Source organism: Polistes fuscatus, unplaced genomic scaffold, assembly GCF_010416935.1.
Source record: "Polistes fuscatus isolate 324 unplaced genomic scaffold, CU_Pfus_HIC Scaffold7, whole genome shotgun sequence".
Lineage (NCBI taxonomy): Eukaryota > Metazoa > Arthropoda > Insecta > Hymenoptera > Vespidae > Polistes > Polistes fuscatus.
In genome coordinates this window covers 1028415-1053726 of record NW_025113151.1, presented here as the reverse complement: position 1 = coordinate 1053726, position 25312 = coordinate 1028415, and the positions used below count along the sequence as shown (strand labels likewise).

Here is a 25312-nt window from a genome sequence, read left to right as displayed (position 1 = left end):
AATTAATGCATTGATTTATATAGAAATTATTTTTAACAAAGGCCGATTATTAATATTATATTATCGTTGAATAATTTACAGTTGATAGATAAAAAAAAAAAAGCAAATTATTTGGAAAAAAAATTTTTATTTTAAAAAAGAATTACTGAAATAAATGGACGGGTCAATTACTTATGCTAAGCACAAATTAAGTGATTAGATATGTGGAAGATAAAGTAGACCTAAACTCGTTATCATATTGAGCACCATAACAATTAGACTATAACATACATTTTTGGAGCCAATTACTTCGATTTATATGCAGACATAAGTTTGTTTCACCCTTTAAGTCAAACAGGGATAACATAATTACCTTTTTTAATTCGTATTTTATATAAAAAACAAATAATGCTCTTATATGAGCATCTTTAAAATTTAATTTCCAATAACAAGATGCATAACATGATCATCACGATTGCCCTGGCGCATGTTAAACTAACAATAACAATTTGTTATAAGACCTAGTGTAGCGAAAATAACAATTTCATATTTATTATTTAATTTACAATTATATACCCACCTCTCTCTCTCTCTCTCTCACTCTCTCTTTCTCTCTTTCTTTTTCTCTCTTTCTCTCTTTCAGTTTCATGTTACGTACATGGCAACTCACAGGTAACACATTGAAAAGAATGTATTAATATTCAAGATAAATTCTGTAATGTAAGGCGTGTTATCTTGGAAATATTAATCCAATATATAAATGAGATTATTGAAACATATGTATACCTAGGCCAATTCGATCAATCGGGCATATCTATAGAAATTATAGGCACTACAGGTTTAGTTAGGTCAATTTTCTTTATGTGCTTCTCATTCTTCTCACTAACCATTGGTTCGGATGGCGGTTGATCTTGTTCGCCTCTTGGTTGATAAGAAATGTTACCATACTCTTGAAGCAATGGACATAGGCTTAACAGAAAATGGCAAAAGTCCTTCCGAATACCAAACCACCCTGTAAAAAACAAAGATATGTTTTAACAGATCAATTAAAAATTTACAAATGTTTCAACATGTGAATATCGCTTACATCTATTTCCTCCTTTTGCTCCAAAAGACATGAAAATAAGTGTTATGTGAGATATGAGTAAAGGCATCGCCACTGTTGTATAATTTAAAGAAATATCACCATCCAATTTATTAGCTAACAGTACCTGATAAAATAAAACAATAATTAACATTTAAGAATTTAACATTAAACAATCGATATATAATATATTTATTTTCTTATTACTTACTTGAAATATTAAAATTGGAACAACAAGAAATGTATATGCTAGCGCTGAGTGTAAAGATGTCCGCCTTTGTCTCGCATTAATCTGAGGTGTTCTTAATAGAACAGCAGCGAACACTATTGCATATAGAACAGCAACTAGAGACAAACAAAGGAGTGCCCAAAGAGGTACAAACACCACCTCCCAACTCCAAGTAATAAAGCCATCTAGTCTTAGTGCCAAGAAAATAAATTGCAATACATTGACAGCGCAAAATAATTCTAATTCAAAAGACCTATCGTGTTTCACAGCCCAAATGCAAACCTAAAATATAAAGATGATTAAAGTCGATATATATAAATATAATATAATTAGTAGTAAGTAAATAAACATATAAATACTACATACAGCTATAGATACAACTGAGATGAAAATCAGCGGTATAAAGACTAATATCCATAAATGCCTATCAGATTCCAGTTTGTCGCATACTAACAATTCGAACATTAACAAGATCAAATGTAATGCCAAAGTAATCAACATTGCTTTGTAATGAACATAGGCATCTCCTTCCAATCTTGAATGTGGATGTCTCCACCAAACATAACTTCCAATGGTAGCACCCAATATTACCATACCCTTCCAAAACCAAATCGGGCTAAATATTGTCCAGTAGCTCCATTCTATGAAACCATCCAATCGAAGAGCGAACAAAGCAGTAAATATCATCAAACATGAATAGACCAAAAATTTGCTATAAAATTAAAGAAAAAAATGTATGAGTAATAAATTTTATAAGACAATCTCGTTCTTCTACTCAAACATTTATTATTATTATTAAAAATATATAAAATACATAAATTTAATATTAATATTTTATTATATTCTTTGATATCGTTTAAACACCATAGAAATAATTATTTCTTTTGCTGGTGTTCGCACAAACGTATAACAAAGAATCAAGTGATGATAAATTTAGAATAAGTTCAAGAGATTTAAATAATAAGGACAAGAGGAAGATTACCTTGGATTGAAATCTTGAAAAAGTGTTTGCAGATTCATGTTTGTCAGCACTGCCACCAAAGATTAAATCTTTTTCAATAATATTTATTTGTCTATACATTCCACGAATGATCTTTCATTTATCGCGCAGTCTACTGCGGAAAATCACAGATAGTTCCTCGTGCATTTGCCTGCATAAAAAATAAATTACACCACATACTATGCAAAATTTGGAACATACTGAAAATAGCCAAAGGCCATCACTTCTATCGTCAATATTACCAACATCACAAGCTGATATATCCCCATTCGATATACGATAATCATAGTAGGAAACTTCATGGGTATACAATACTTTTTTATTTATTATTTGCATAAATACATATATTTTTATCTAATAATTGAATATTATCAATCTTTTAAATATCAGGACATATTTTATACAAATAATCTCCTAGAATCTTTTGAAGATTAGGAGGAAAAAAATAAAACATTCAAAATATTTCTTTATATATGGACAATATAAAATTATAATCTGTATGTTTTACAAGTAAAACTTCATCTATTTTTAATGTTTATCCTTTATTAAATTTAATTTACTTAATTATGTGTTTTATTATTGTTTCTATTATAATTCTCTATGCAATCAAATAATTTTGCATTTAAATTAATGACTCACGTAGTTTCGACCAATGGCCATGCGAGATATCGTTTTTTCGGTTGGTAATACTTCGCGCTGCTACTTCCTCTTTAAGGAATAAGTTGTTCTCTTTACTGTACAATTCAGCCATGGCGGTTGGTAAAAATAAGGGTCTGTCTAAAGGTGGTAAAAAAGGTGTTAAAAAGAAGATGTAAGTAAATAATATTATAATATTCATGAATTTTATTTAATTAAGTATCCTAATATATATTACTTAAATAATTATTTTTCATGATGGCTATTTTCTTCGATGGATTACCTATGTCTTTACCTAGCCTTTAATAATCTCATGCTTGCAATGCTTGCACTGCAATGATTAATATATTATTAAATAATAAATGCGCTTTTTCTAATATATTATGAGATATTATTTGTATTTTAAGATTGAAAATTAAATCGTATAATTTGCAGAGCTTTATTGGTAATAAATTAGTAAAAGTAATGGTTAATTTTAATAATTAAATTATTGCTATGCTATCATATTTGAATAAATATGTTAGCATGTAAATATATAAATTATATTTTCTTTTACAATTTTATTTCAGCGTTGATCCTTTTACGCGAAAAGATTGGTATGATGTGAAGGCTCCTTCGATGTTCACAAATCGTCATGTCGGAAAGACATTAGTAAATAGGACTCAAGGAACAAGTAAGATTACTTTCTAAATTTTTATAATTACACGTTTATAAGTTATATTCGTTAAAGAAAAGATCTGTTAAAATTAGCACTTATCTGCTTCATCATTTTTTGTTTACATCAATGATAGTATTATTAAATGATATTCAATCAATACTTGAAATTAAACTATTCTTCCCTTATTTTAATACATCTCTATATCAACTATCTTTTTATTCTACAGAAATTGCATCGGAAGGTTTAAAATTCCGTGTATTTGAGGTTTCTCTAGCTGATCTGCAAGATGACAATGATGCGGAAAGATCGTTCAGAAAATTTAGGTTAATTGCAGAAGATGTTCAGGGCAGAAATGTCTTGACCAACTTCCATGGCATGGATCTTACGACTGATAAGTTAAGATCCATGGTTAAGAAATGGCAAACTTTAATTGAAGCTAGTGTCGATGTAAAAACAACAGACGGTTATTTACTGAGAGTTTTCTGCATTGGATTTACAAACAAAGATCAGATGAGCACAAGGAAAACCTGTTATGCTCAACATTCCCAGGTGAGTTGCCTCAGTAATAAAATTTGTAAATTTCAAATACCATGACCTCATTGCAACTAAGATACATATATATTTATACAAAAATATATATTTATCTATAAATATGATTTAAAGTTGCAAATATAAAAAGGCGCTCTCTTACCACACTACTTCTGAACAAAGAAATAGTGATATTTGTAGTTGCGACAATTACAATATTAAAATGTACATTATTCAAAAAGTATTATTATATTTATGTTTGACTAATATTCAATGAATTTGTAGGTAAAAAAAATTCGTCAAAAAATGGTTGATAATATTACCAACGATGTTATCAAGAGCGACTTGAAAGGTGTTGTTAGTAAGCTATTGCCTGATGCGATGGCTAAAGACATTGAGAAAGTATCGCAGAGCGTATATCCACTCCATGATGTATACATTCGCAAGGTATCAATCTAATTAATTCAACACATGCTATATGAAAATGAAATATTGAAATATATTAATGATCTTTCAAATAATTTGTAATAATTATTTGATCTCTTTGTTTTTAGGTTAAAGTTCTAAAAAAGCCACGATTTGAACTGAGTAAATTACTCGAATTACACGGTGATGGTGGTGGAAGTAAAAGCGAAGATGTTGGAGAAAGTGGATCTAAGGTCGATAGACCTGAAGGCTATGAACCTCCTGTACAAGAATCAGTTTAATAATTTTATTCTTATGAGATTTCTTAAAAATAAAAACTACGATTCTATGTAGAAAAATAATTGAAATGTTCTTCTGACTTTATTTCGAATATACATTTAATACAAATGATACTTGGCCTTAAAGAAAATAGGAGACAGAAATATAACGTAGAATTTTTATTTGGTCACATTATAATACAAAACAGTAGAAAAGTAATTATAAAACCAGGAATAGGTCTAATTAGAAAGGTAATATTTTTTTTGCACTAGTCCAGCTGTTTTCAAAAAATGTTTCGAAACCACTAAACCATGAAAACAGCAGGTAGATTGTCAATGCAAAGAAAAGAATCTTCGTAAATATGTCTATCCAATACATTCTGTAAAAGAAAAAATTAAGGATAAAAGAAAATATAAAATTACACTTATTTAAATCTCTATATAAAATATAAATCTAAAATTATACATTACATTCTAATGTGTCGACGAGCTGCTGGCAAAGTTTCGGCAGGTTCATTTAAAATATAAATTCTTGCAGCACGTACGCAATCTTCGAAATATTTGTACGTGTCCATGTCATCTCCGTGCAAATAGTATGTGTCGTACTCTTTTGCATTTAATTTATTCGTCACTGCCTTTATATTTGCATTAATAAAATCCCATTGATTATTGGCGTAATATTCGAACACTTCGAATCCTTTTTGTATGCGACGTTGAACTCGACACATGCTATAAAAACAAAAGAAAAAAAGATAGTAATCATATCTAATTGATAACTGTTGAATGATTTATCACTTACATTGGCTCGTAACGTGCAAGATATAAAATTGCATCAATAAAGTAAGCAGGAATCGTATGGAATAGAAACACGGAAATGTCATGATAAAGACGTGATTTTTTCATACTACCACCTGGGTACCAAACTACTCCATTTAAAGGTACTTTTTCTATTACACGACGACCAATTTCTATTACTTCCCTCCACGAAACCTAGATATATTATTTATAATTAATTATACAAAATTCTGATAAATAATTGAAGTATGACCAAGTAATTAAAACAATTACTTTGAAATCGCTACTGCTAGTAAGATTGTATATTCTTTTATCATGATCTTTACAGTAAACAAAATTCCATGTGCAAGCAAGAATTGCATTTACTAATACATCAACAGGAAGATAATCTGCATAGCCGTTTTCATTGCAATACATGCTCCTAATCACTCCTTTTCCAGCACCTATTAGAAGACCTGTCGGGCCATTAATGTTATCTGTCCAACCTGGTAGTGGTTCTTTCCAAACAGGTATAACAACGCTTGGTCTATAATTATATAATAATTACGATTGTGTGTGATTCTTCCCTTTAATTAAAAAATAAAAATCAATCAAATATTTCAAGATATTTTACCTTAAAATGACTACTGGAATATGTGGCATAGCTTCTTCAATAATCCTTTCAGACAAAGCCTTTGTAAAGGCATAGGTATTTGGTACTTTACCTAAGATTTTTTTTGTTATAGCAGACGCAACTTCATCGTCCATCCACTCGACGCATTTTATTATCTTATGAGGATCCGCAGGAGGTGGATAAAATTTTTCTTCCAATAACTTCAAACAATTTAGAGGTAAATTATCATTAATAATATATAATTCATTGGCTTAATTATAATATAATTTTTGTTTCTATTATTTATACATACTTTTTCATCGAGGTGACAATAGGAAGTACCAATGTAACCGAAAAATATTAAATTCTTCATTTTTTTCGCCAATTCTACCATTTGTTGCGTACCACGTGTATTTAACAATACCGCTTTCTTTAACATCTCATCAAATCTTAGAAAAATAAGAAAAATATTAGGGAAAGTCAGTAATAATATTTTTATTATCATTCAATGCATAAAGAGAAATAAATTAAACGTTTACCTAACGGTTGCCGCTGCATGATAAACGATGGTAACTTTGTCAATTAACATTTTTTTATCTTCTGCTGAAATGCCAAATCCCGGCAACATTACGTCTCCTGGTATTGGTGTTATCACCTTGTGCATTGTTTCCAATCCTCTTTGTTCGCGAACTTTGTCGAATATCTGTAAATTTATGTAGAAAAATCATTAATCTCCAATCAATTATAAATGAAATTATGCAAAATTAATGAAATCGTAATTTTTTCCAAGAATATTTCATGTTTTCTGCCGTATTTTACAAGAGAAAGGAGAATGATCGATCATATGTCTTACGTATGGCCAATTCACTTTTATTTTATTTTTGTTTTCATATTTTTGACACAACAGTGATATGTTGTAGATACTAAAATAGAAAGAAAATTTATTGTAAAATCCGTAGAAAGTGTTTGGAAGTTTGTAAGTCGGTTACAGTACAGTTTCATCACTAATTGTAAGATGCATAGAAATGATGCGATAGAAATCGTAAAAGTCTACTTTCGTCATTTCGCGTATACTTTTTAAATGCTTACAAATATTATTCGTCAAACTTAAATGATCGTAAATTAAATTTATGCGTGTATGAGTGTTGTGCGAAAAGTATTTTATTTCTAAATCATGACACGTTTTTGTGTGCGTATAGAAAATATTTTTCTTCGATTCCAATATCACTTATTCGCAAGTATAATTTTTAATGATTTGAAATGAAATTTCGCGTTGAAAAAAAAAAAGAAATAGAGAAAAAAAAACATTCAATGCAAGATAGAAACGAATATAACATAATTACATTAGACACATTAGAGAACGTATGGATGATCTAACGCAATAGAAAAGCAAAAAGCGTTACTAATAAACTCAATGAAGAAATTTCATTCTCATAATTTCAATCATGTAGAATTTCAATAAATACTATTGTTCGTACAATGCATCCGTTAAAAAAACAAAAGAAAAACATATACAAATTTCTAGCCAAACTTCTTTTTTTAACGATATTCAAAACGTTTTACTTACTAATTGAATAATAAATAGGAAGCTTGTAATAATATAAAATTTCACGGATCGTAGTAGCCGTTAAAAACAGTTTCTTTAATTGGCTTTTTGTAATTGTAGTGTTTTAAAAAAATCCAAATATTTAATTATTATTCATCATACAATTATACTTAACATTTGAAACTAGAACATTTATTTATTTTTTTTTTCTTTTTTAATGAAGGAAAGTTGATCGTTATCAGTTTCGAAAGAGTTTATTTTATTTTTCTTTTCTGACCCTTTGGTCAATCCCGTAATTCCCTTAACAACACGCGTTTTATAATTCGTTTGAAAGTGATGTACATCTTTTATACCAACTGTAATAAACCTGCTGAATGTAAAAGACACAATACTATCTACAGGTGTATAGGCATACGTATTAAGATACATAAATGCATACACAAATGCATACACACGCAAGATGTTATTACATTTACGGATTTGAGTAGGCGAATTATACTTTCAAAAGTTATTCTCTTGAAGATTCTATTATTAACTTTAAATTGACATTTTAATATTTCACGATGATATGCATATGGATAAAGATTTTTATAATACACCATTTGTATTTTACATATTGCAAAATAATATTTAAAATCCATTTCATGTAGAGTATCTCAATTGGTTTTATATTTATTCCGATTAAATGAAATAGTACTCGCGTTACGAAATAACTAGATTTCTAGTAATGAGAAGATAAATGGTATTAGTTTAAATTCTTTCGTTACAACATGTTTCAACGCGAATATCGTTTCATATATAATAATTTCACTCGTTCGTACGATTTTTATATGAGTCAGTATTTGATACGAGGCTTTTGCATGACCAACCCTTATATAGGTCACTGGTAATAAAAGGGTTAAATAATTTGATCATTACTATTACTTTACACGAATATGTAACGGTGATATCTCATTAAAGAAAAATGTTCTGCTATGGTAACCATAAAACAAGATATGATATAATACACCTGTGCCCAGTAGTACGAATAAATCATTTTCACGGGGGCTTGATTTTTATTCTACGGTGTTAAATAATAAATAATTGGAAGATAATTATTATAATAATAATAATAATAATAATAATCATTCTCGTTACAATTTCATTTGAATACCTTTGCCTTGACTTCGTTTTTACGGATGCATTTATTTACAATGACTTTACAATACGTACACACACACATATGCACAATAACTTTCACTTACTCGATTTTGTCGAAAGTTTCGGGAAAGTTTAAATGACATGCCATCGTTTAAAATTGGTATAATTCGTAATTATGACAAAAATGAAGTACGAAGGTTTTGTTGTTACAGTTTGTGACCTAATTTTTTTGGTTCTTTTTCTTTCTTTCTTTCTTTCTTGCTTTCATTCATTTTTCTTATTTCTTTAACTTGATCTTCGAGTAGCCTATTCTTTTATTTCGAAAGACATAATAAATGTCTGGGGTATATTTTAACTTCTTTTCCGTTACTTCCGCGAGAATGATTATTATTTCATCATAAAGAAATTTATTTGGTCTTAAACGAATTGTACGGTCACTTTCAAGTTCCTTTCTAAATTTATCCGATCCTACAGTGCCGAACAAAAATGTTTAATGGATATTTTATTTGTTAATAACATTTATCTGTGCGATATTATTTGCAAATTATTATTCGTTATTTAATTATTTTCATTTTAAAATATATTTCTTTGTATGTAATGTCGAAACTGTGTTGTGTAATTTATTTAACGAGCTAAATGAGCTTAAAATGATTACAAATAATTCGTAGTTAAATAAACAAGGCCTAAGAGGAAAAAAAAAACCAAACAACAAATTAAAAGAGGGATTATATTTCGTAGAAATTCACGGATTTTATTCGTGGAGATATTTGTTAAGATTGGTTATACTTTTGTTCGAAACTGTAGGTACATAACAAGCATTAGCAAAGTTTATGCTGCAATGCTATTATCACATAGAGAATGTAAAGAAAATGGTCAAACACGGAAGGCCCGTATTTAATGAAATGTATCGATCGATGAATCAGCTTATTAAATAATTCAATTTATTTAACATTACGAATGGAAAGAAAAAAAAAAAGAAAAAGGGAAATAAACCTTACCGGTGACTTGAAGATCTCTTCCAAACGTTCTTTAGGTTCCTTGCCCTTTTTTGGTCTAACGAGTATGAAAATTTGTATAATTCCTGGAAATGAACGTAAAAATCTTTCGAGCAACACTTTTCCTAAAAATCCTGTTCCACCTGTTATAAAAATATTTTGACCTCGGAAAGTTTCTTGTATTCTGTCCGTAATGTCGTTTATCTTTGTTTCCGCCATTACGATTTGATTTTTCTTTTCGTCTTCTAAACAAAATAAAAGTACAACATTTCAAAAATCAGATACCAAATAATAGAAACTTATTCCACTTTATAAAAAAAAAAAAAAAGTAAACATTGACTGCATCTTTTTTTATTTATTCATTAGAATCGATTAATCAAACATATTCTCGTGTTTTAAAAATTCGATCGAACGAACTTATCGTTGATTTCTTAATTGTATAAGAACAATGGATCGATTGTCGTCTTTATTTTCTTTTTCACAGGCTGAAATTAGTTAGGTCACGCTCGTTAAAAATTACCAAAGCTTATTAAGCTTATCAAGTTACGTTAACAAATAAAAGAGAGAGAGAGAGAGAGAGAGATGGAAATAAGGGAACACGTCCGTTCGATAAAAATAATCAAGTTTCGTAATGAAAATGACAATGGTTTATGAATAAAACAAATAGTTGACCCTTTTCCTATCTCCATTACACCGGTTAATGATTTCGTTCAGTCAACTGCGACTATTTCTTCACGATTGCAATACGTCTTTACAGATTTTTATTTTTAATAACTCATCTTTTTATTTACGATTGAACCATATTTATTCTCATTTGAACGGTGAAAGTGGACACTCGGTTATGGTTTGTTTTTTTTTTTTTTACAAAGTTTATTCTCATGATTTTTCAGCAAACGTTAGATTTGACAATACAGTCCATTGCAGTTAATTCGTAATAAAAGATGGATGCTTCTCTTAGGAATAAATTCTAATTGTTATACGTTTTAATATTAAAAGTTTACTTTAAAATTAATCGTACGAGGATAAATTCGTTCATTTTCCTATTTTGATCATCATTATTTTCTTCAGTTTATAATTTAGCACGAGTGCAATATTTGTCAATGTCAGAATTAATAATAAAATGAAAAAATTAATAATAAATGAAAAATGATTCGATCAATTTGTCAATGTGATTTTAACGTTTTCCTTCCGTTACGATTTCTAAAAGTTAAAAGTAATCAATTGTGCAACGTGTATGTTCTAAGCTGCGTACTTTCGTACTTATATTTTCATATACACGCATAATATGTGTTAAGATCTCGAACTTGCTAAGTAAATAAGTAAGTAAAAAAGAAAAATAGAAAATGAAGAAAGACTTTTAGATAAGGAAGTATGAAAGAAAATTCATAAGAGAAAGAGAAATAAAAATATCAATGCAGAAAGGTACGAGTCATTGGATTACGCTACATATATTTAAATTGAAGTTCTTGAGCAAGGCGAGAAATAATTAAACAAACTGCATAGCTATTACCTGATTCCCGTTCTTTATCGTACGCACGATGACTAAGATATCATAATAATAATAATAATAATAATAATACGTAAATAATCAATCTAGAAAAAAAATATTCTAACAAATAAATTTATTCAAAGATTGCAACACCTGTCCCGTACACAAATAAAAAGGAAAAAACAAACAATACGTATGAATTATTATAATAACAAATCGCATTATTAATTGTCGACGAAACTTCGGTGCAATTGAAATCAAAAATTCACGTAAGACGCACAATTGCTTTTTTTTTTTTTTTTTTTTCTTATGACATACTCTCTTATGTTAAATTAATTCTAATTCTATTGTATCGTGTACGTTTTTCCGTGAGTTTGATTTGCACGCGTGTTTCATTACATAACTGGTTGTTAAAAATAATGAACCATGAAAATTAGGACGATATTTTTTTTCTCTCATTCTTTCTATGCATTTGTAAATATAATGCACGTTGACACACGTGTGTCTTTTACAAATTTTTAGTCTCGACATTTTTCGGTTTGTTTTTCTTTTTTAAATAAAAGTCAATTTGACCGGGAAAACAATTGTTTTCGTGTCAAATTTAAAACTTATCAATCTACCCACGTATATATATATTGTAATAATTATTATATAATTTGAACATTTGAAAAATTTGATATAAAAATAATCATAAGCGCAGTGTAATTGTATATTATATTATATAATAATTATTATCATTTTATATAAGACTATTTTATGCATATAAAGAAAGAAAAGAAAAAAAGAGAGAGAGAGAGAGAGACGACAAAACTTGTAATTAGGCCAAAGATAAGTGTTTTTATGCATATATTGTTGATAAAAGTCGTGAATCAACAATCGTTCTATTCACTGACACTCTTACACGATCGACAAACAGTGTACGTATTACGCAGCTAATATTATATTTTTTAAAAAGATTTCATGAACTAAATTTTCAACATTTATAATTCGTATCATGTATAAAATCATTTTCATTCGTATGACGTTTTGAACAATTTCAATTAGACACGTGAACCTTCGTCTCCCTTTCTTTCTTTTTTTGTTTTTTCTTTTTATTTGTTAAATAAAAAATTATAAATAATCGAGAACACACTTACTAAAAAGAAAATTCAAGTCCTTCGATATCGTTGGAAAATTTACACAGTTCGATAACTACACGTTGAACGAAATTAAATTTCGATGATTTAATTGTGAATTATGTATTGAAGACGCGATTATTATTATTATTATTATTATTATTATTTTAATCTTCGAAGATGAAGTCAATGAAAAAAAAAAAGATAAAAATTTTCGAACTAATGCAAGTTTTGTGTGTCGTTCGTCACTCGTGATACTCTTTACAGTGGGTATGTCAAAGACTGGCAAAGCATAGCGTTCTAAGTCCACTGTTTTTCGCTTAACACGCTCATCCACCAGATACCTTCCCACTTATCCCCTAGAAAATATAATAAAGTTTAGGTCACACCATTCTACTCCTTCCACCATTAATACTTGCGTCATTATCGCCATCTTGGAAAAGGCCGAATTGATTTTTTCGATATTTTCTCCGATACGATTGTATAATGTCCAGTTTAATTAATTATAGGAATATTGAAACTGGTTCCACCCTCCTAATCCTTATTTATTTATTTCTTCTAAATTAACAAGGGTTTTTTTTGAATTTGTTTTATTATTATTTGATATTCACACACACACACACACATATATGTATGATATTATTTGATATTGATCTGTGATTTATCTTTGGTATGAATAAATTAGATAGTTAATAGAATGTTTAAAAAAGAGGGTCTTATAATAGGAGTAAGAAAAAATAGATGATAATAATGATTGCTTTCAGTAGATGACGAGTTATCGTATTTCTTAGATTTACATAATTATTAGTTAAATAATAATGTTTAATGTTATAATATAAGTATGAAACGTTTAAAAGTTGAAGTTATATAAACAGTAATGGTAAAATAAAGATTTCATTATTATTTTGTTTTCTCTATTTCTTCGCGTGCACAGAAAGATTTATTATAATTTCGACAAAATCTTTCAATAACCATGTCACGTTTTTACATAATCATTATAATTTCCTCTTGTTTTTCTTCTTAAATAGAATAAATTTAATAGATCAGTAAACAAGATAACTAGGAAGTACCTTAAAAGAAAGAAAAACGAGATTTATGTGATAAACTAAGCCTTGAACAGAAAATTGTATTATAAAAACGTTTGCATCGTCATCTTATAAGAAGTTCCCCTTCTGAAGATTTTTTGTCTTAAGTAGACGCAAAGATAATAGTGCCAGTTAACAATTAAATATCTTCCGAGAAATGTGTTATCGTTAAATAAAATAAAATATCAATAATATATTTCTTTTTCGTAGCAATTAAACGACCCGTTCAATTACATTTCAATAATTACAAAGGTGCATGACGGACGTACGTGATGCTCGCTACGAAAAGTTCAAAGAAACGGTTCATTGAATATTCATTATTAAACTAAATATTCTCGGAAACCGCATGAAATTATTTATCCAATACGAAACGCACAATTAACCGACTAATTGTAAAACAAACTTTAATCGTCTTTCCAAAATGCATAGGATATTTCTTTCGCAAGTATAATTCAATAAAGATGACAGTTAAGATCCTTCGTGATCTTAGAAAGTTATGTCATAAACTAAATTTTATCTCTTACGTTGCAACAACAATTTTCTTTATTCTATTATCTTAATATCAATTATTCAATAACAGTAATTGTTCATTTTTTATAACTCAGACGAATAATGAATACGATTAAAACTATCTTATATAAAACATTACGCGTAATCATTAAAAAGAAAGGTAAAAGACAACGAGTAAAATAAAAGCAACGATTTAGGGTAGAGTAATTAAGGAAAAGAACAAAAACTATAAAAAAAAAGAGAATACAAACTCGAATATCGAATCTTTCAAAGCCGCATATATGCGACCTCGTTAGCGCAATTTCACTTTCATTATCTGCCGTTCATGTGCTCATACAGTAACTTTGCATTTTACATATATATATATATATATATATACATTTACTTACTTATTCATGTATGTATATATGTACTTTTGTACACCTCCTTATACCTATTTGTAAAAAGAAAAGGGAGGGGAAATATGTGCTTACTTACTTTCGACACATTTCAAAACGACGTTGAAATAATTCGCGGTGAGGTCTGTCAAAAGTCACGTCGCGTCCTTTCAATTTTTTATTTCTCTTTCCTTAGACATTTTTTTACTCCACTCATCGTGTTCAATCTTTATATCATATTGGAAATAAATTTTTACAGACTTCGTATCGAAAGAGAATTCGTTTTATTATATATCCAAAAACAATACAACACACATGTTACATATATGTAACATATTACATAAATTGTATATATACAAAATGTTTACTTAAAATAATACAAGATACAATATGTTTACAAAAAATATAACAATAAAGGTCACCAAGTGGAAGAATTTATATATCTTTCCTTGTTTGAAACAAATAACATTATTTTGAATTAGATTTTCCTTGAACACACTCTTTTTCTCTTTCTCTCTCTCTCTCTCTCTCTCTCTCTCTTTCTCTCTAAGAAAGATATTATTTATTAATAAATATTGAGATTCTTGATGATACATCAAGAAACTGTAAGATACTATAAGTCGGTAAAGTAAATGTCATCAAATTGATAAGGTAGATTTCATCGAGTCGATAAGACAGATGCTACTGAGTCGATAAAGCAGATAATGTCCGGCCGATAAAGCAGATGCTACTGAGTCGGTAAAACAGATAATATCGAGTCGATAAGGTAGTTACTACTAAATCGATAAAACAGCTACTACTACTAAATTAATAAAACAAATAATGTTAAATCGATAAGATAGAAATACTGTTAGATTTCGTTCTTCTCAATTAACGCCGCGGCTACTCCATTTGATGTATTCATCCAAGAATAAATAATCCATGCGATAAATATCCCAAAAAGAATTTTCACTACACAATCGGCTATATAAAAATATGATAAAACTTGTCTCGCACGAGGTAAGGTTGAAAGATCATCTTTCAAATAATACATTCTTGTTCCTAGAATATAATTTTTCATATATTCGTCCCAAGATATGGCTTTAGTATCCATAAAGAACGTCTCTCTGTCCTTCGGACGAAGACGATTTTGCAAATCTGTCTTTACTTCGTTTCTAGAAAAAAAGTCAAGAGAAAAGAAAATATTTTTAATTCCTACAATAGTTATAACTTTTGGGAAAACTACTTACAAAAATATCCATTCTCTAGTTGTGTAATATTGCAATAATTCTAAACCATATGTGATTCTTTGATGGACTCTCACTAAGAATGGTTTATTTCCAGTTAAAACTATAACAGCATCTAAAAGATACGCTGGTATAAAATGCAAGAATAACACGGTAAACCAATGTAAGAGTTTCCATGTAGTTACGCCTCCACCTGGATACCATAGCAGTCCTGCAAATACAAATACTTGAACCTAACATTCATCAATATATATATATATATATATGTATATGATACAATACAGCAAAGTATATACGTGACATAATAATTATTAACCCGGATAAATTACAAAGAGGGAGATATGAAATTATGTGTCGATTAGTTCTAAATTATCTTTTATTATGAGTGTTGCTCGTAACGAGTATCAATAAAAAATAAAAAGAATTAAAAAAAAAAAGAAAATAAAAGAAAGATTATCTCTACGTGATTCCATCAAGAAATAATGAATTGTTTGGTCAGAACAAAATTGATTACGAGAAATCATGTTTTAACAACGCTCCTCGCAACGTATACACAAAAATAACATCGTGTTTTAATATTTCATCATGTATTCATCATATCTTCGAAACGAAATAAAACAATATTATTTATTGCTTACCAGAAAATGGATAATTCAGAGTTTGTTTCCTTCCAATTTCTATTATTTCGTTCCAAGTTACAGGATTGTCTCCGCTTTCCGTGACATTCATGAAAATAGGTTTCTCGGGTTTTTCTAAACCAACGTGCCAAGCCAAAGTTATAATTGAATTGACAGCAATATCGCAGGGCATTAAATCCGTCAAATAATCCCCGTTGCAAAGCATCGTACGTATTACACCTTTCCCTGCACCAATCATCAGTCCGGTTGGGCCATTTATATTATCGATCCAACCTGGTGTCGGTTCTTTCCATGATGCTATCACTGAAATCATAATCAAATGAATAATCTAATAGTGAAAGGAAATAATAGAGTATAGGTAACTCCTAAATAACACGGCATTACTGCAACATACTTTTGATCTAACGCGTCTTGAAAAATGCATTCTGTTTTACATATTCTTCTTTCATTTTCAAGCAATACCGGCTTAACCCTTTCGTTATTACCGACCCATATACGAGTCATCCGTGCAACGAGTACGCGTACAAAAGAAATACTTTTTATTAGATTGTTCTATATACGAGCGTATTATACGGGGAATTATTTATATGAAGGATATCATCATACCTATCGAGGGACGAGCAACTCCAGCAGGTAAATTAGATCTGTACAAAAGATCCTCGCTGAGTGATTTGCTAAACGCATAAGTATTCGGTTGTTCACCGAGCAATTTAGGTGTCATTGCGTCTAGAACATCATCAGGCATCGTGTTAACAATGGATATTACACTTTCTGGCGAAATTGCTGTTGGATATGCACGTTCTTCTAATATTTCCTCGCCGCACTGACAATATGACGTGGATACGTGTACGATGGACTCAAGGTGAGGCATCTAAAAAAGACAAAAAACCATTTCTCGTGTTTTATCGTCCATTACTTTCACGAAAAGAAATCTTCTTTTTATGATCTATTAAAATTCTTCGAGAATTATTTATCATACGTTTATATTTGTTTTTACATATACTCCACGTTACCTGTTTAGCTAATGCTAAAACATTCATGGTACTCTTCGTATTAGTATTCACTGCGGTCTTCAATGGAAGATCAAATTTAACATTTGCAGCCGTATGAAATACCACAGAAATTTCTTTCAATAATCTTTCCTTGTCAGCTTCGGTCAAACCTAATCCATCTATCGTTATTTCACCGGGTATAGCAATTATTTTCTTCAATCTTTCCGGATACTTTTCTCGTAGCTCGCGAAATGGTTCACCCTAGAAAATATAATCAAAATCATTCGGTGATATATCTTTTTTTATTAATATATTTTTTATATATTTTAATTAAATGCAAATAGGTCAGAGCTCGTAGAAATAATTCGGATATTAGTAATTTTTTAGATCTTACTAATGGACGTTGGTCTGAGGTGTTATTTAGAAATATATAATATCAAGGTTATTCTTGGGAAAATATGCCGAAGTTCGGGGTGTATTATGGCATTCGCCTCTTAATCGAAGAATTAACTGGTCCGTAACTTAGGTTAGTGACGTAAAATGTGAAAGGACCGCTTCCATATTGAGAACATCGAGATTCATTCTCATTCGTATACTCGTATGTGCTATACTAAAAATCTATGAAACATGATCCGATGATTTTTTTCACTCTCCCATTTTTCGTACAAATTTATTTTGTATCCAACTGTAGACAATTTCTTAAACGATCAGTTTGTTCTCAAAACTATAAATAAAACAAGATTCAAATTAAATAACAATTACGTGAAAGTAAAATAGATTATTTCTTTTTTTTTTTTTTTTTTCAAATAATTGCATTTTATTTATTCGATTTCTGATGTCCTTATTAAGCTTGGTTTTTTTTCTTTTTTCTTTTTTACAATATTATGAACTACGTAAAGACGAATTCGAGGCTAAACGTTCGCTTTCACTTTTCTTCTCAAGCACTACATGATCCACCTACTTTTTTTTTTTTAAATCGTTTAAGATTCCAAACAGTAGTTTTCTTTAAATCATTTTTCTATTATATCTATATATTGTAATAATATTATATTAAAATATTATATACGGATAAAAAATGATTTGTAATCAATTATTTAATATATCGAACGAATTTTCTCGTCCAAATAATTTTATAAGATTTGGTTTTCTTGCTTACATTTAAAAAAAAAAAACACATTCATTGTCCATCAATGACAATTAAATGTTTCGCGTAAAAAATAAAATGAGAAAGAGATAAAAATAAAACCTATAAAATAAACAATTATATAACAATGAAAATAGTGTCGAATGTACACATGTAGTTTGCATAAAAGCAAAAGTTATGAAAGATTATGTTAAAAGTCGGTACCTTCTTCTAATCGAAGTTGTGTCTAACTACGATCGTCAACAAATCTCTCGAAAGAAGATTACTTAAGAAACATGAATTAAAGATGAGTATTGGAGAGTTTGATGACCTAATTGGACCCGTAGTCTTAGAAATGTCCAAAGAAACTTTGGATGGTTTTAATGTTACAAAATATATTTGTTAATTGACATTATTTTTCGATCGTTAAATTAAAATGTCGGATTAGAAATGTTATTCCTCAATCTTAATACCTTTGATAGATACGTGTTCAAGTTAGAAAATAATCCAATTCGCATGTGACAAGATCGAAACCGGTAAGAAGGAATGATATAATTCAAGATCGAATTTACTTTCATACGATACTTTTTTCGTGTTTGATATGTAACCGTCTAACACATAAGAAATTACATATTACATATGTACGAAGGCACGGTTTAAGAATTTATGGTACCCCCATTGCAATCAGTTTGCTTAACATCATCTTATTATTTTTTCTTTGTTGTACTTTACATTTTTATCTTAATAAAACGATGTTTGATGCATATAAAAATTTAATAGACGAAGAGTACAACTATTCAAGTAAAAGTATGCATGCAGGTCCGGTTTTAGAATTTATAGTACCCATTACAAATCAGTTTGGTGTTACGCAATCTATGACGCAAATAAAAATTTTAATAAACAGAACAAATTGGAAAGCTAATTTCGGTTAAAATCACATTTTTTTTTCTTTAATTATCATTTTGTTTTATTTTTGAATTTCGATTGTAAAAAGATGATCGAATAACTTTTAATTCATAAATAATTCATCGCGTTTAAGTTAAATCTTTGAAATTCTGGACAACTTTATCTATAGAAATATCAAAGATCCAAATAAATTTTTTACGAATTGTCCTTGAATTCTAATTATTTTTATTTTACTATCCCTTTCCTATATCTCTCTCTCTCTCTTTCTGTCTCTATGCAATTTTTTTTCTCTATGTTAAAAATTGAACATTATTAAACAGTCATTTTATTACAAATTTATTTAGAAAGGAAAGATGGTAAAGAGGAAGTAATGGAGGAAGGGGAAGGAATAAATAATGATTATTATAAGAATAATTACTAGAAATGATTACATAAATTCATGAGATATGACTTTGGCATCAATAAATTTTTTATGATAGATAACTATCAATATTAATGACAGTTTTTCTATTTCTACGGAATAAAAATCTCAGGATTGGTTGTTTCCTTACAAATGATACGATAATCATCAAATAATTTGATGAATGTATTAAACAATAATTGTAAGAAGTAACGAATATGTTATAAAACATAAAAAAAACATATTCAAAAAGAAGGATAGAATAAATTATGATTTTTAATTTTTTTTTTCTTCTTTTTTTTTTCGAAACGTCAATCATAAAATATTATTAATTACTTGTCCAATTAGTTTTCATTAAAAAATATAATTAAATAATCTTTAAGCTATGCTTTTTTTTTAACTGCGCATAAAAAAAAAAATACATTAATATTATCTTATCGAAGAATATGGCAGCTAATTACATGAATGATACAACATCGTATTAAAACAAACAAGTTGTTTCGATTATCTATTTTATCTAACGTAAATTCAAAAGTAATTTAATACGACGAAATGTCAGTTTTTACATAATTAATTCTGTTTGCTTAGAATTAATACATAAACATTAGCGTATAATTAATTAATATACGTTAACGAAATACAACGTAATAAAATTATTTTGTTGAATCTCTTATCTTAAAACAGGATCTTTTAATATGTAAATTAAAAAAAAAAAAAAAAAAAAAAAAAAAAGAAAAAAAAAACAATGATTGTCAATTATCACGTTATTTCAAGTTATTGTAGAAAAGTAATAAACGCATTAGAAATAATGGCACATGTGTAATATAAGCCAATGGCTATTAGCGTGATATTAAAACTTGATAGAATCATTTAAGAGACGTCATAATTTCATTAATAATAATAATTGTCCCATTTCCCATACACTTTGATTCATTTATTTTTCGTAGTATAATTACTTACACGTACTCGTGTCCAAAGAATCTTTATTTTTTTCTTTTCTCCATACGATAAATGTATATACACATGATATGAAATGTCAAATTATATAATTATTAATGAACGTGATTATCTTTTACAAATAAATACGGGTTTATTGGTTACACAGGATATAAAATCAATGATGGTGGTATTGTGAAGAGATTTCAATGAACGAATAGAAAGAACTTTTACTTTTTTACGATATTAAAAAAATAAAATATAAAAAAGATATTTGAGAAACGTAGAATAAATCATTAGGTTTTCAAAGAAAAGAAATGCCACTACTAACATAACAGAGAAACTTAGGAGAGACTAAAAGATTATTTTCTAGCTAGTAACTTGTTAGAGTGTGTTGTAAGCGCATTCCCCGCACTTTGTTACGTCCGTACTGGTTCTACCACTCTCTTGAATGAATAAACTAACGTACACGCGGATATCAACGTGTAGGGTAACCAATGGAAAGGAACAAATTTTAGAAAAAAAATAAATATTACTTTGAAAAAGGCTATCTCGTAAAATTCATTTTCTTATTTAGAAAATGGATTATAGACCATCGAGAAAGTGTTACAAGGTCATTGATGAAAGTTTGAAAAAGTTTATCGAACGACGAGATGATTGCTGCATTATCGATTAAATATCACGCTTCTATTTATTTGACTCTATTCCTTTTTCAAATTTGTATGTTTTACTAATTGTGCAATAAAGAGAACATGCACTTTCGTATTTTTAAAAAAGTGAAAATACCTCGCGTGCACAAATAGATAATGACATAGGAGAAAGACAAATTGATGAGGAAATAATCGTACGGAAATTACAAATCGTCGTAAAACATGTGGGGTGATAAAGAAAGATCATTGTTTAGACATTTTATCGACTTCATTAACAACGTATGACGAAGCATCTAACAATTTTATTACAACATCATTGAATATCAAACATTGTAAATATGTACAATGTGAAACTAAGTTTCTAGGATGGAAATAGTCGGTAAAAAGTGAAACCAAATAAACAAATATTTCGTAAAGGAAAAAAAAAAAAAGAAAGAACGAAAAAAAGGTACTCTGGCACCCGGATACTCAAATCATCTTAAACAGGTCTAAGGATGATTTGTTTTTTTTTCTTTTCTTTCGTAATTGTGTGTGTGTGCTTTTTCTTTTTTTGGTCTTATGATTCTTTTTTTCTTTTTCTTTTCTTAAACAAATTTCACAACTATTATAAGTAGTCCGAGTTTCACTTTCGTTCCTAACTATGTAGCAATTTATTTGTAAATTAAAAAATTTTCTCCTCTGGTTCCAATATAATCGATACATATTACATAAAACCCCAATAACTCATCTACGTTTCAATACTTCATCTTTAAATTTAATCTTTTCGTTACTTCCTTTTTAAACGTTCATCTCCCCCATCATTTATCATACTTTCGTGCTACGTCGTTTTTTATTTAATATGAAAATTATAAAATGTGATTTAGCTTTCACGTTATTTCGTGGATCATTTAAATCATTCATTTTTATTTAATCCGACTAATCATTTTTTATTCTTCTTCCTCTGCCTTTTTTTTTTTTTTTTTAATTTCATTTATTTCATTTCATTTAATCTTTTTTCCCTGGCGCAACCGGCAACATTAGCTGTGATTAATGGTGCAAACGTTTATTAAGTTAATAGATCTATTAACAATTAATTTTTATTGATTCCTCTTTTAAGAATTCTTCTTTATTTTAATTAAAAATTATAATTTATTGATTTTTTGAGATAGATTATTTATATGTTAATTGATATAATCGATGAGGAAAAAAAAACATTAAACGAAATTTAAAATATTGTTTTCTTACTTCATACGAATAACTTACATCAGTGATGATCTTCAATCTTGATTGAGTATCCACACCCTTTTTTCCTCTAATGATGAGAAAAATATTCCCAATGTCCGGACAACTCATTAATAATTTGTAAATCATTACTTTTCCCATAAATCCGGTAGCACCGGTAATAAGAACCTTTCGGTCCTTGAACCATTCCGGTATCGTCGGTATTGTATCCATTGTTCTGTTTTCTTCACTCCTTACAACTAAAACAACACACGTACAAAATATTAATATTAAGTATGTTAACTTAAAAGAAGAAGAAAGAAAAGCTTTTATACTTTGTATTGATTGTTAAATTACGTTTGTTATATACGTACACATTTGCTATGCATTATCATAACACACATTTAATTTGATAATGCATTACATATATAAACAAGAAAGTTCATACCGTTCTTATATTTAAACAAGATTTATCTTTATTGATCAAAACGGTACGAATCTTCTTTATTATTTAATTAAACGTTGAAAAATATTCAAGACAGACTACAAAAGAATATATTTAATGATAGAAAAAGTATTTTCCCATCGAGATAATTGAGACGTTTATTTTGTAAATGACTTAAGTATATTTTTCCTGCTTTTTCGCAAAATGAATTTTTATGACAGGTAATTACACAGGTGGTACGCATATTGCTAGAGTTAACAACAAATAATTGACAAATCAACTTAGTACACTTTCAAAATTTTTCCCTTCGAGATTTCAAAATCATTGATACTTATTTTTAAAATCGATCATGAAATATCTGTTCGTACCTTTTCATTCCGAATTAAAAAATAAAATAGAAAAAAAAAGGAAAAGAAGCTTTGCGGATTACCGAAAGTAATTTATTCTCAAGGTTTTTTATATTTTAAAATAACTGTAATATTTAACGGACCACGTGTGCGTTACAAGCAGAAATTGATTGACCTTTAAAATATATATTAAATGATCAAAAAGAAAGAACGTTTTTTAGAGAGAAAGAAAAAACGTACGTATATAAAAAAATCATATTTCTTTTTTCGCCATTGTATCATTGCAATTTTTTGTACTTTAATACTTGTTTATAAATATTATTTTATAAATTATAATATTTAGGCATACTTTGTTTAATGAATAATTCATATAATATAAACTTAATATCACATAAACTTGATCTTGAATTGAAGCGTGTACAGAATAAATTATCTAGCATGAACAACGACTAATCGGACAAATTCTTTATCCATACGATCATTTTTATTTCTTTATGTTCATTGTCCGACCACTCGTTCGCTACTAAATAGGGAAAAGTATTTTTCCTTATTTCAAAAAATTGTAATGCACGATTTAAAATAAAATTATATATGTTATTTTTACAAAATTTACTCCTTCACAGACAAAATACAGATTCAATGTCGTTGCAATAAATAAAAATTATTGTAAAATTCTCCACATTTACAAATGTTATATACTTTTTATATATATTAACAAAAAATAATAAATTAAAAATTAAATAATAAAAAAAGGAAAAATGTGTGTGCGAATAAGGGTTGAAAAAATGCCTTTGAACGTACCTGTTTCACTCGACGTTAAAGAAGAACTGAGGTGGACCTTGCGAGACTGTCAAAAGAAAAAACGAGAGTGTCTCAAAAAGAATTATTCTTATTATTCGGCTGTACGTAGCCGAATTGAACAAACAACCGGTTTCGAAGATGAAGAAAAAAAATGTAACTCGATTAATGGGATTCCTCCAAGAGAAAAGAGTCTACAATAGCAACGACCACTCGATTTGGATACCGTCAGTGAACTCTGCACGAAAACGACTGATCGAAAAAACACGCGAGTCAAACCGAAGTCTCGGGTGCTTTCGAACTTAATGATTAATACTCAACGCTCTCACAAACGAACTGAGAGAAAATTCTGGTTCCACGCGATGCTTTATTCCAATCTACTACTGTACATCCACCACCTATCACGATCACCAACATGTTGTTAACCTTGATACTTGGAGATGGTAAGTAACTTGTAAGAAGGTTTCCCTTCATTCTTCTTCTTTTATTTATTTATCTCTTTTCTATTTCTTTTTTACGTATGACCGTAATTTCCCATTATCCCCTCATGCATGATCTACTCCGTGCATCATGTTACCTATTTACTAAATTTTACTGTATTACAGAGTTCATTGTACGCCCTTGACGCTTGGCTCGCTCATGTTTATCCAACTTACGTGAAAGGTATGCTTATGATTTTATTCGTCTTTTTATATTTTTTATCTTTTTATTTTTTTATTTGTCATCTTACCTTGGGATTTCCCTAATTCGTTGTTATATTAAACCGCAACTCTGCATTGAAATTCCATTTTTTAAAACAATTTCTTCTCTTTTTATTATTCTCGCTCGCAGGATTCCCCTAAAAACGATTATTTCTTTTTTTATTATCCTAACATGGCAGGAGTCAGATTTTTCTTTTCAGCCGTTTTACAACATACTATCAAATTTCGTTTTATTCATTTCTATCTTAAATGATTTTCGATTAAGTTTGATTATTTAACTTCGTCCCTTCCTAATTTAATATCTTTTTAGTGACTTTCATTATCTCAATGTATTATTTCCTAAAGAAGTTAACTCTTTCGAATTAAACATTTCGGAGAAGCCTAGTCAAATATTTTTTACCATCTACTATGACAAATGGATTACTTTGATTACATAATATTAACAATTTTAATACTTTTTTACTGTTCATCAGGACAAGTTTCTTTACAACGATGATATATGAAATATT

At 28.6% G+C, this 25312-nt stretch overlaps 4 protein-coding genes across 4 annotated transcripts; 1 reads left to right on the top strand and 3 right to left on the bottom strand.

The window, feature by feature from the left end:
- Window positions 1–598: 598 nt before the first annotated feature.
- Window positions 599–2512, bottom strand: LOC122524193 (transmembrane protein 185A). Its single transcript, XM_043646323.1, has 6 exons — window positions 2275–2512; window positions 1659–2004; window positions 1275–1574; window positions 1067–1190; window positions 766–991; window positions 599–692 (listed from the first exon to the last, which is right to left on the bottom strand). Exons 1-5 carry the CDS (start codon window positions 2310–2312, stop codon window positions 780–782), a joined length of 1020 nt encoding a protein of 339 aa, XP_043502258.1. The 5' UTR covers window positions 2313–2512; the 3' UTR covers window positions 599–692; window positions 766–779.
- A 467-nt stretch (window positions 2513–2979) lies between these two features.
- Window positions 2980–4881, top strand: LOC122524070 (40S ribosomal protein S3a). The gene is made up of 5 exons (XM_043646138.1): window positions 2980–3103; window positions 3498–3601; window positions 3813–4135; window positions 4400–4561; window positions 4669–4881. Exons 1-5 carry the CDS (start codon window positions 3042–3044, stop codon window positions 4819–4821), a joined length of 804 nt encoding a protein of 267 aa, XP_043502073.1. The 5' UTR covers window positions 2980–3041; the 3' UTR covers window positions 4822–4881.
- Window positions 4882–4964: 83 nt separating this feature from the next.
- LOC122524069 (putative fatty acyl-CoA reductase CG5065) lies at window positions 4965–12792 on the bottom strand. Its single transcript, XM_043646137.1, has 9 exons — window positions 12491–12792; window positions 9869–10110; window positions 6724–6887; window positions 6498–6633; window positions 6206–6405; window positions 5866–6118; window positions 5597–5787; window positions 5269–5526; window positions 4965–5177 (listed from the first exon to the last, which is right to left on the bottom strand). The coding sequence occupies exons 2-9, from the start codon at window positions 10082–10084 to the stop codon at window positions 5042–5044; spliced, it is 1554 nt and encodes a 517-aa protein (XP_043502072.1). The 5' UTR covers window positions 10085–10110; window positions 12491–12792; the 3' UTR covers window positions 4965–5041.
- A 2153-nt stretch (window positions 12793–14945) lies between these two features.
- LOC122523962 (putative fatty acyl-CoA reductase CG5065) lies at window positions 14946–24452 on the bottom strand. The gene is made up of 7 exons (XM_043645958.1): window positions 24106–24452; window positions 22555–22772; window positions 17319–17558; window positions 16912–17176; window positions 16306–16608; window positions 15671–15878; window positions 14946–15595 (listed from the first exon to the last, which is right to left on the bottom strand). The coding sequence occupies exons 2-7, from the start codon at window positions 22744–22746 to the stop codon at window positions 15292–15294; spliced, it is 1512 nt and encodes a 503-aa protein (XP_043501893.1). The 5' UTR covers window positions 22747–22772; window positions 24106–24452; the 3' UTR covers window positions 14946–15291.
- Window positions 24453–25312: the final 860 nt, after the last annotated feature.

Excerpts from the sequence above, each read along its gene's own strand:
- LOC122524193 (XM_043646323.1), bottom strand. The coding sequence starts at position 2,312 with ATGAATCTGCAAACACTTTTTCAAGATTTCAATCCAAG. Across the intron at positions 1,575-1,658 it reads TCTCAGTTGTATCTATAGCT|GTTTGCATTTGGGCTGTGAA; the intron begins GTATGTAGTATT and ends TTTATATTTTAG. Across the intron at positions 1,191-1,274 it reads TTCCAATTTTAATATTTCAA|GTACTGTTAGCTAATAAATT; the intron begins GTAAGTAATAAG and ends TTATTTTATCAG.
- LOC122524070 (XM_043646138.1), top strand. The coding sequence starts at position 3,042 with ATGGCGGTTGGTAAAAATAAGGGTCTGTCTAAAGGTGGTAAAAAAGGT. Across the intron at positions 3,104-3,497 it reads AAAGGTGTTAAAAAGAAGAT|CGTTGATCCTTTTACGCGAA; the intron begins GTAAGTAAATAA and ends ATTTTATTTCAG. Across the intron at positions 3,602-3,812 it reads AAATAGGACTCAAGGAACAA|AAATTGCATCGGAAGGTTTA; the intron begins GTAAGATTACTT and ends TTTATTCTACAG.
- LOC122524069 (XM_043646137.1), bottom strand. The coding sequence starts at position 10,084 with ATGGCGGAAACAAAGATAAACGACATTACGGACAGAATACAAGAAACT. Across the intron at positions 6,888-9,868 it reads AAGAGATCTTCAAGTCACCG|ATATTCGACAAAGTTCGCGA; the intron begins GTAAGGTTTATT and ends ATAAATTTACAG. Across the intron at positions 5,788-5,865 it reads CTAGCAGTAGCGATTTCAAA|GTTTCGTGGAGGGAAGTAAT; the intron begins GTAATTGTTTTA and ends TAATATATCTAG.
- LOC122523962 (XM_043645958.1), bottom strand. The coding sequence starts at position 22,746 with ATGGATACAATACCGACGATACCGGAATGGTTCAAGGACCGAAAGGTT. Across the intron at positions 17,559-22,554 it reads GATTGAAGATCATCACTGAT|GGTGAACCATTTCGCGAGCT; the intron begins GTAAGTTATTCG and ends TATATTTTCTAG. Across the intron at positions 17,177-17,318 it reads TTTTAGCATTAGCTAAACAG|ATGCCTCACCTTGAGTCCAT; the intron begins GTAACGTGGAGT and ends TGTCTTTTTTAG.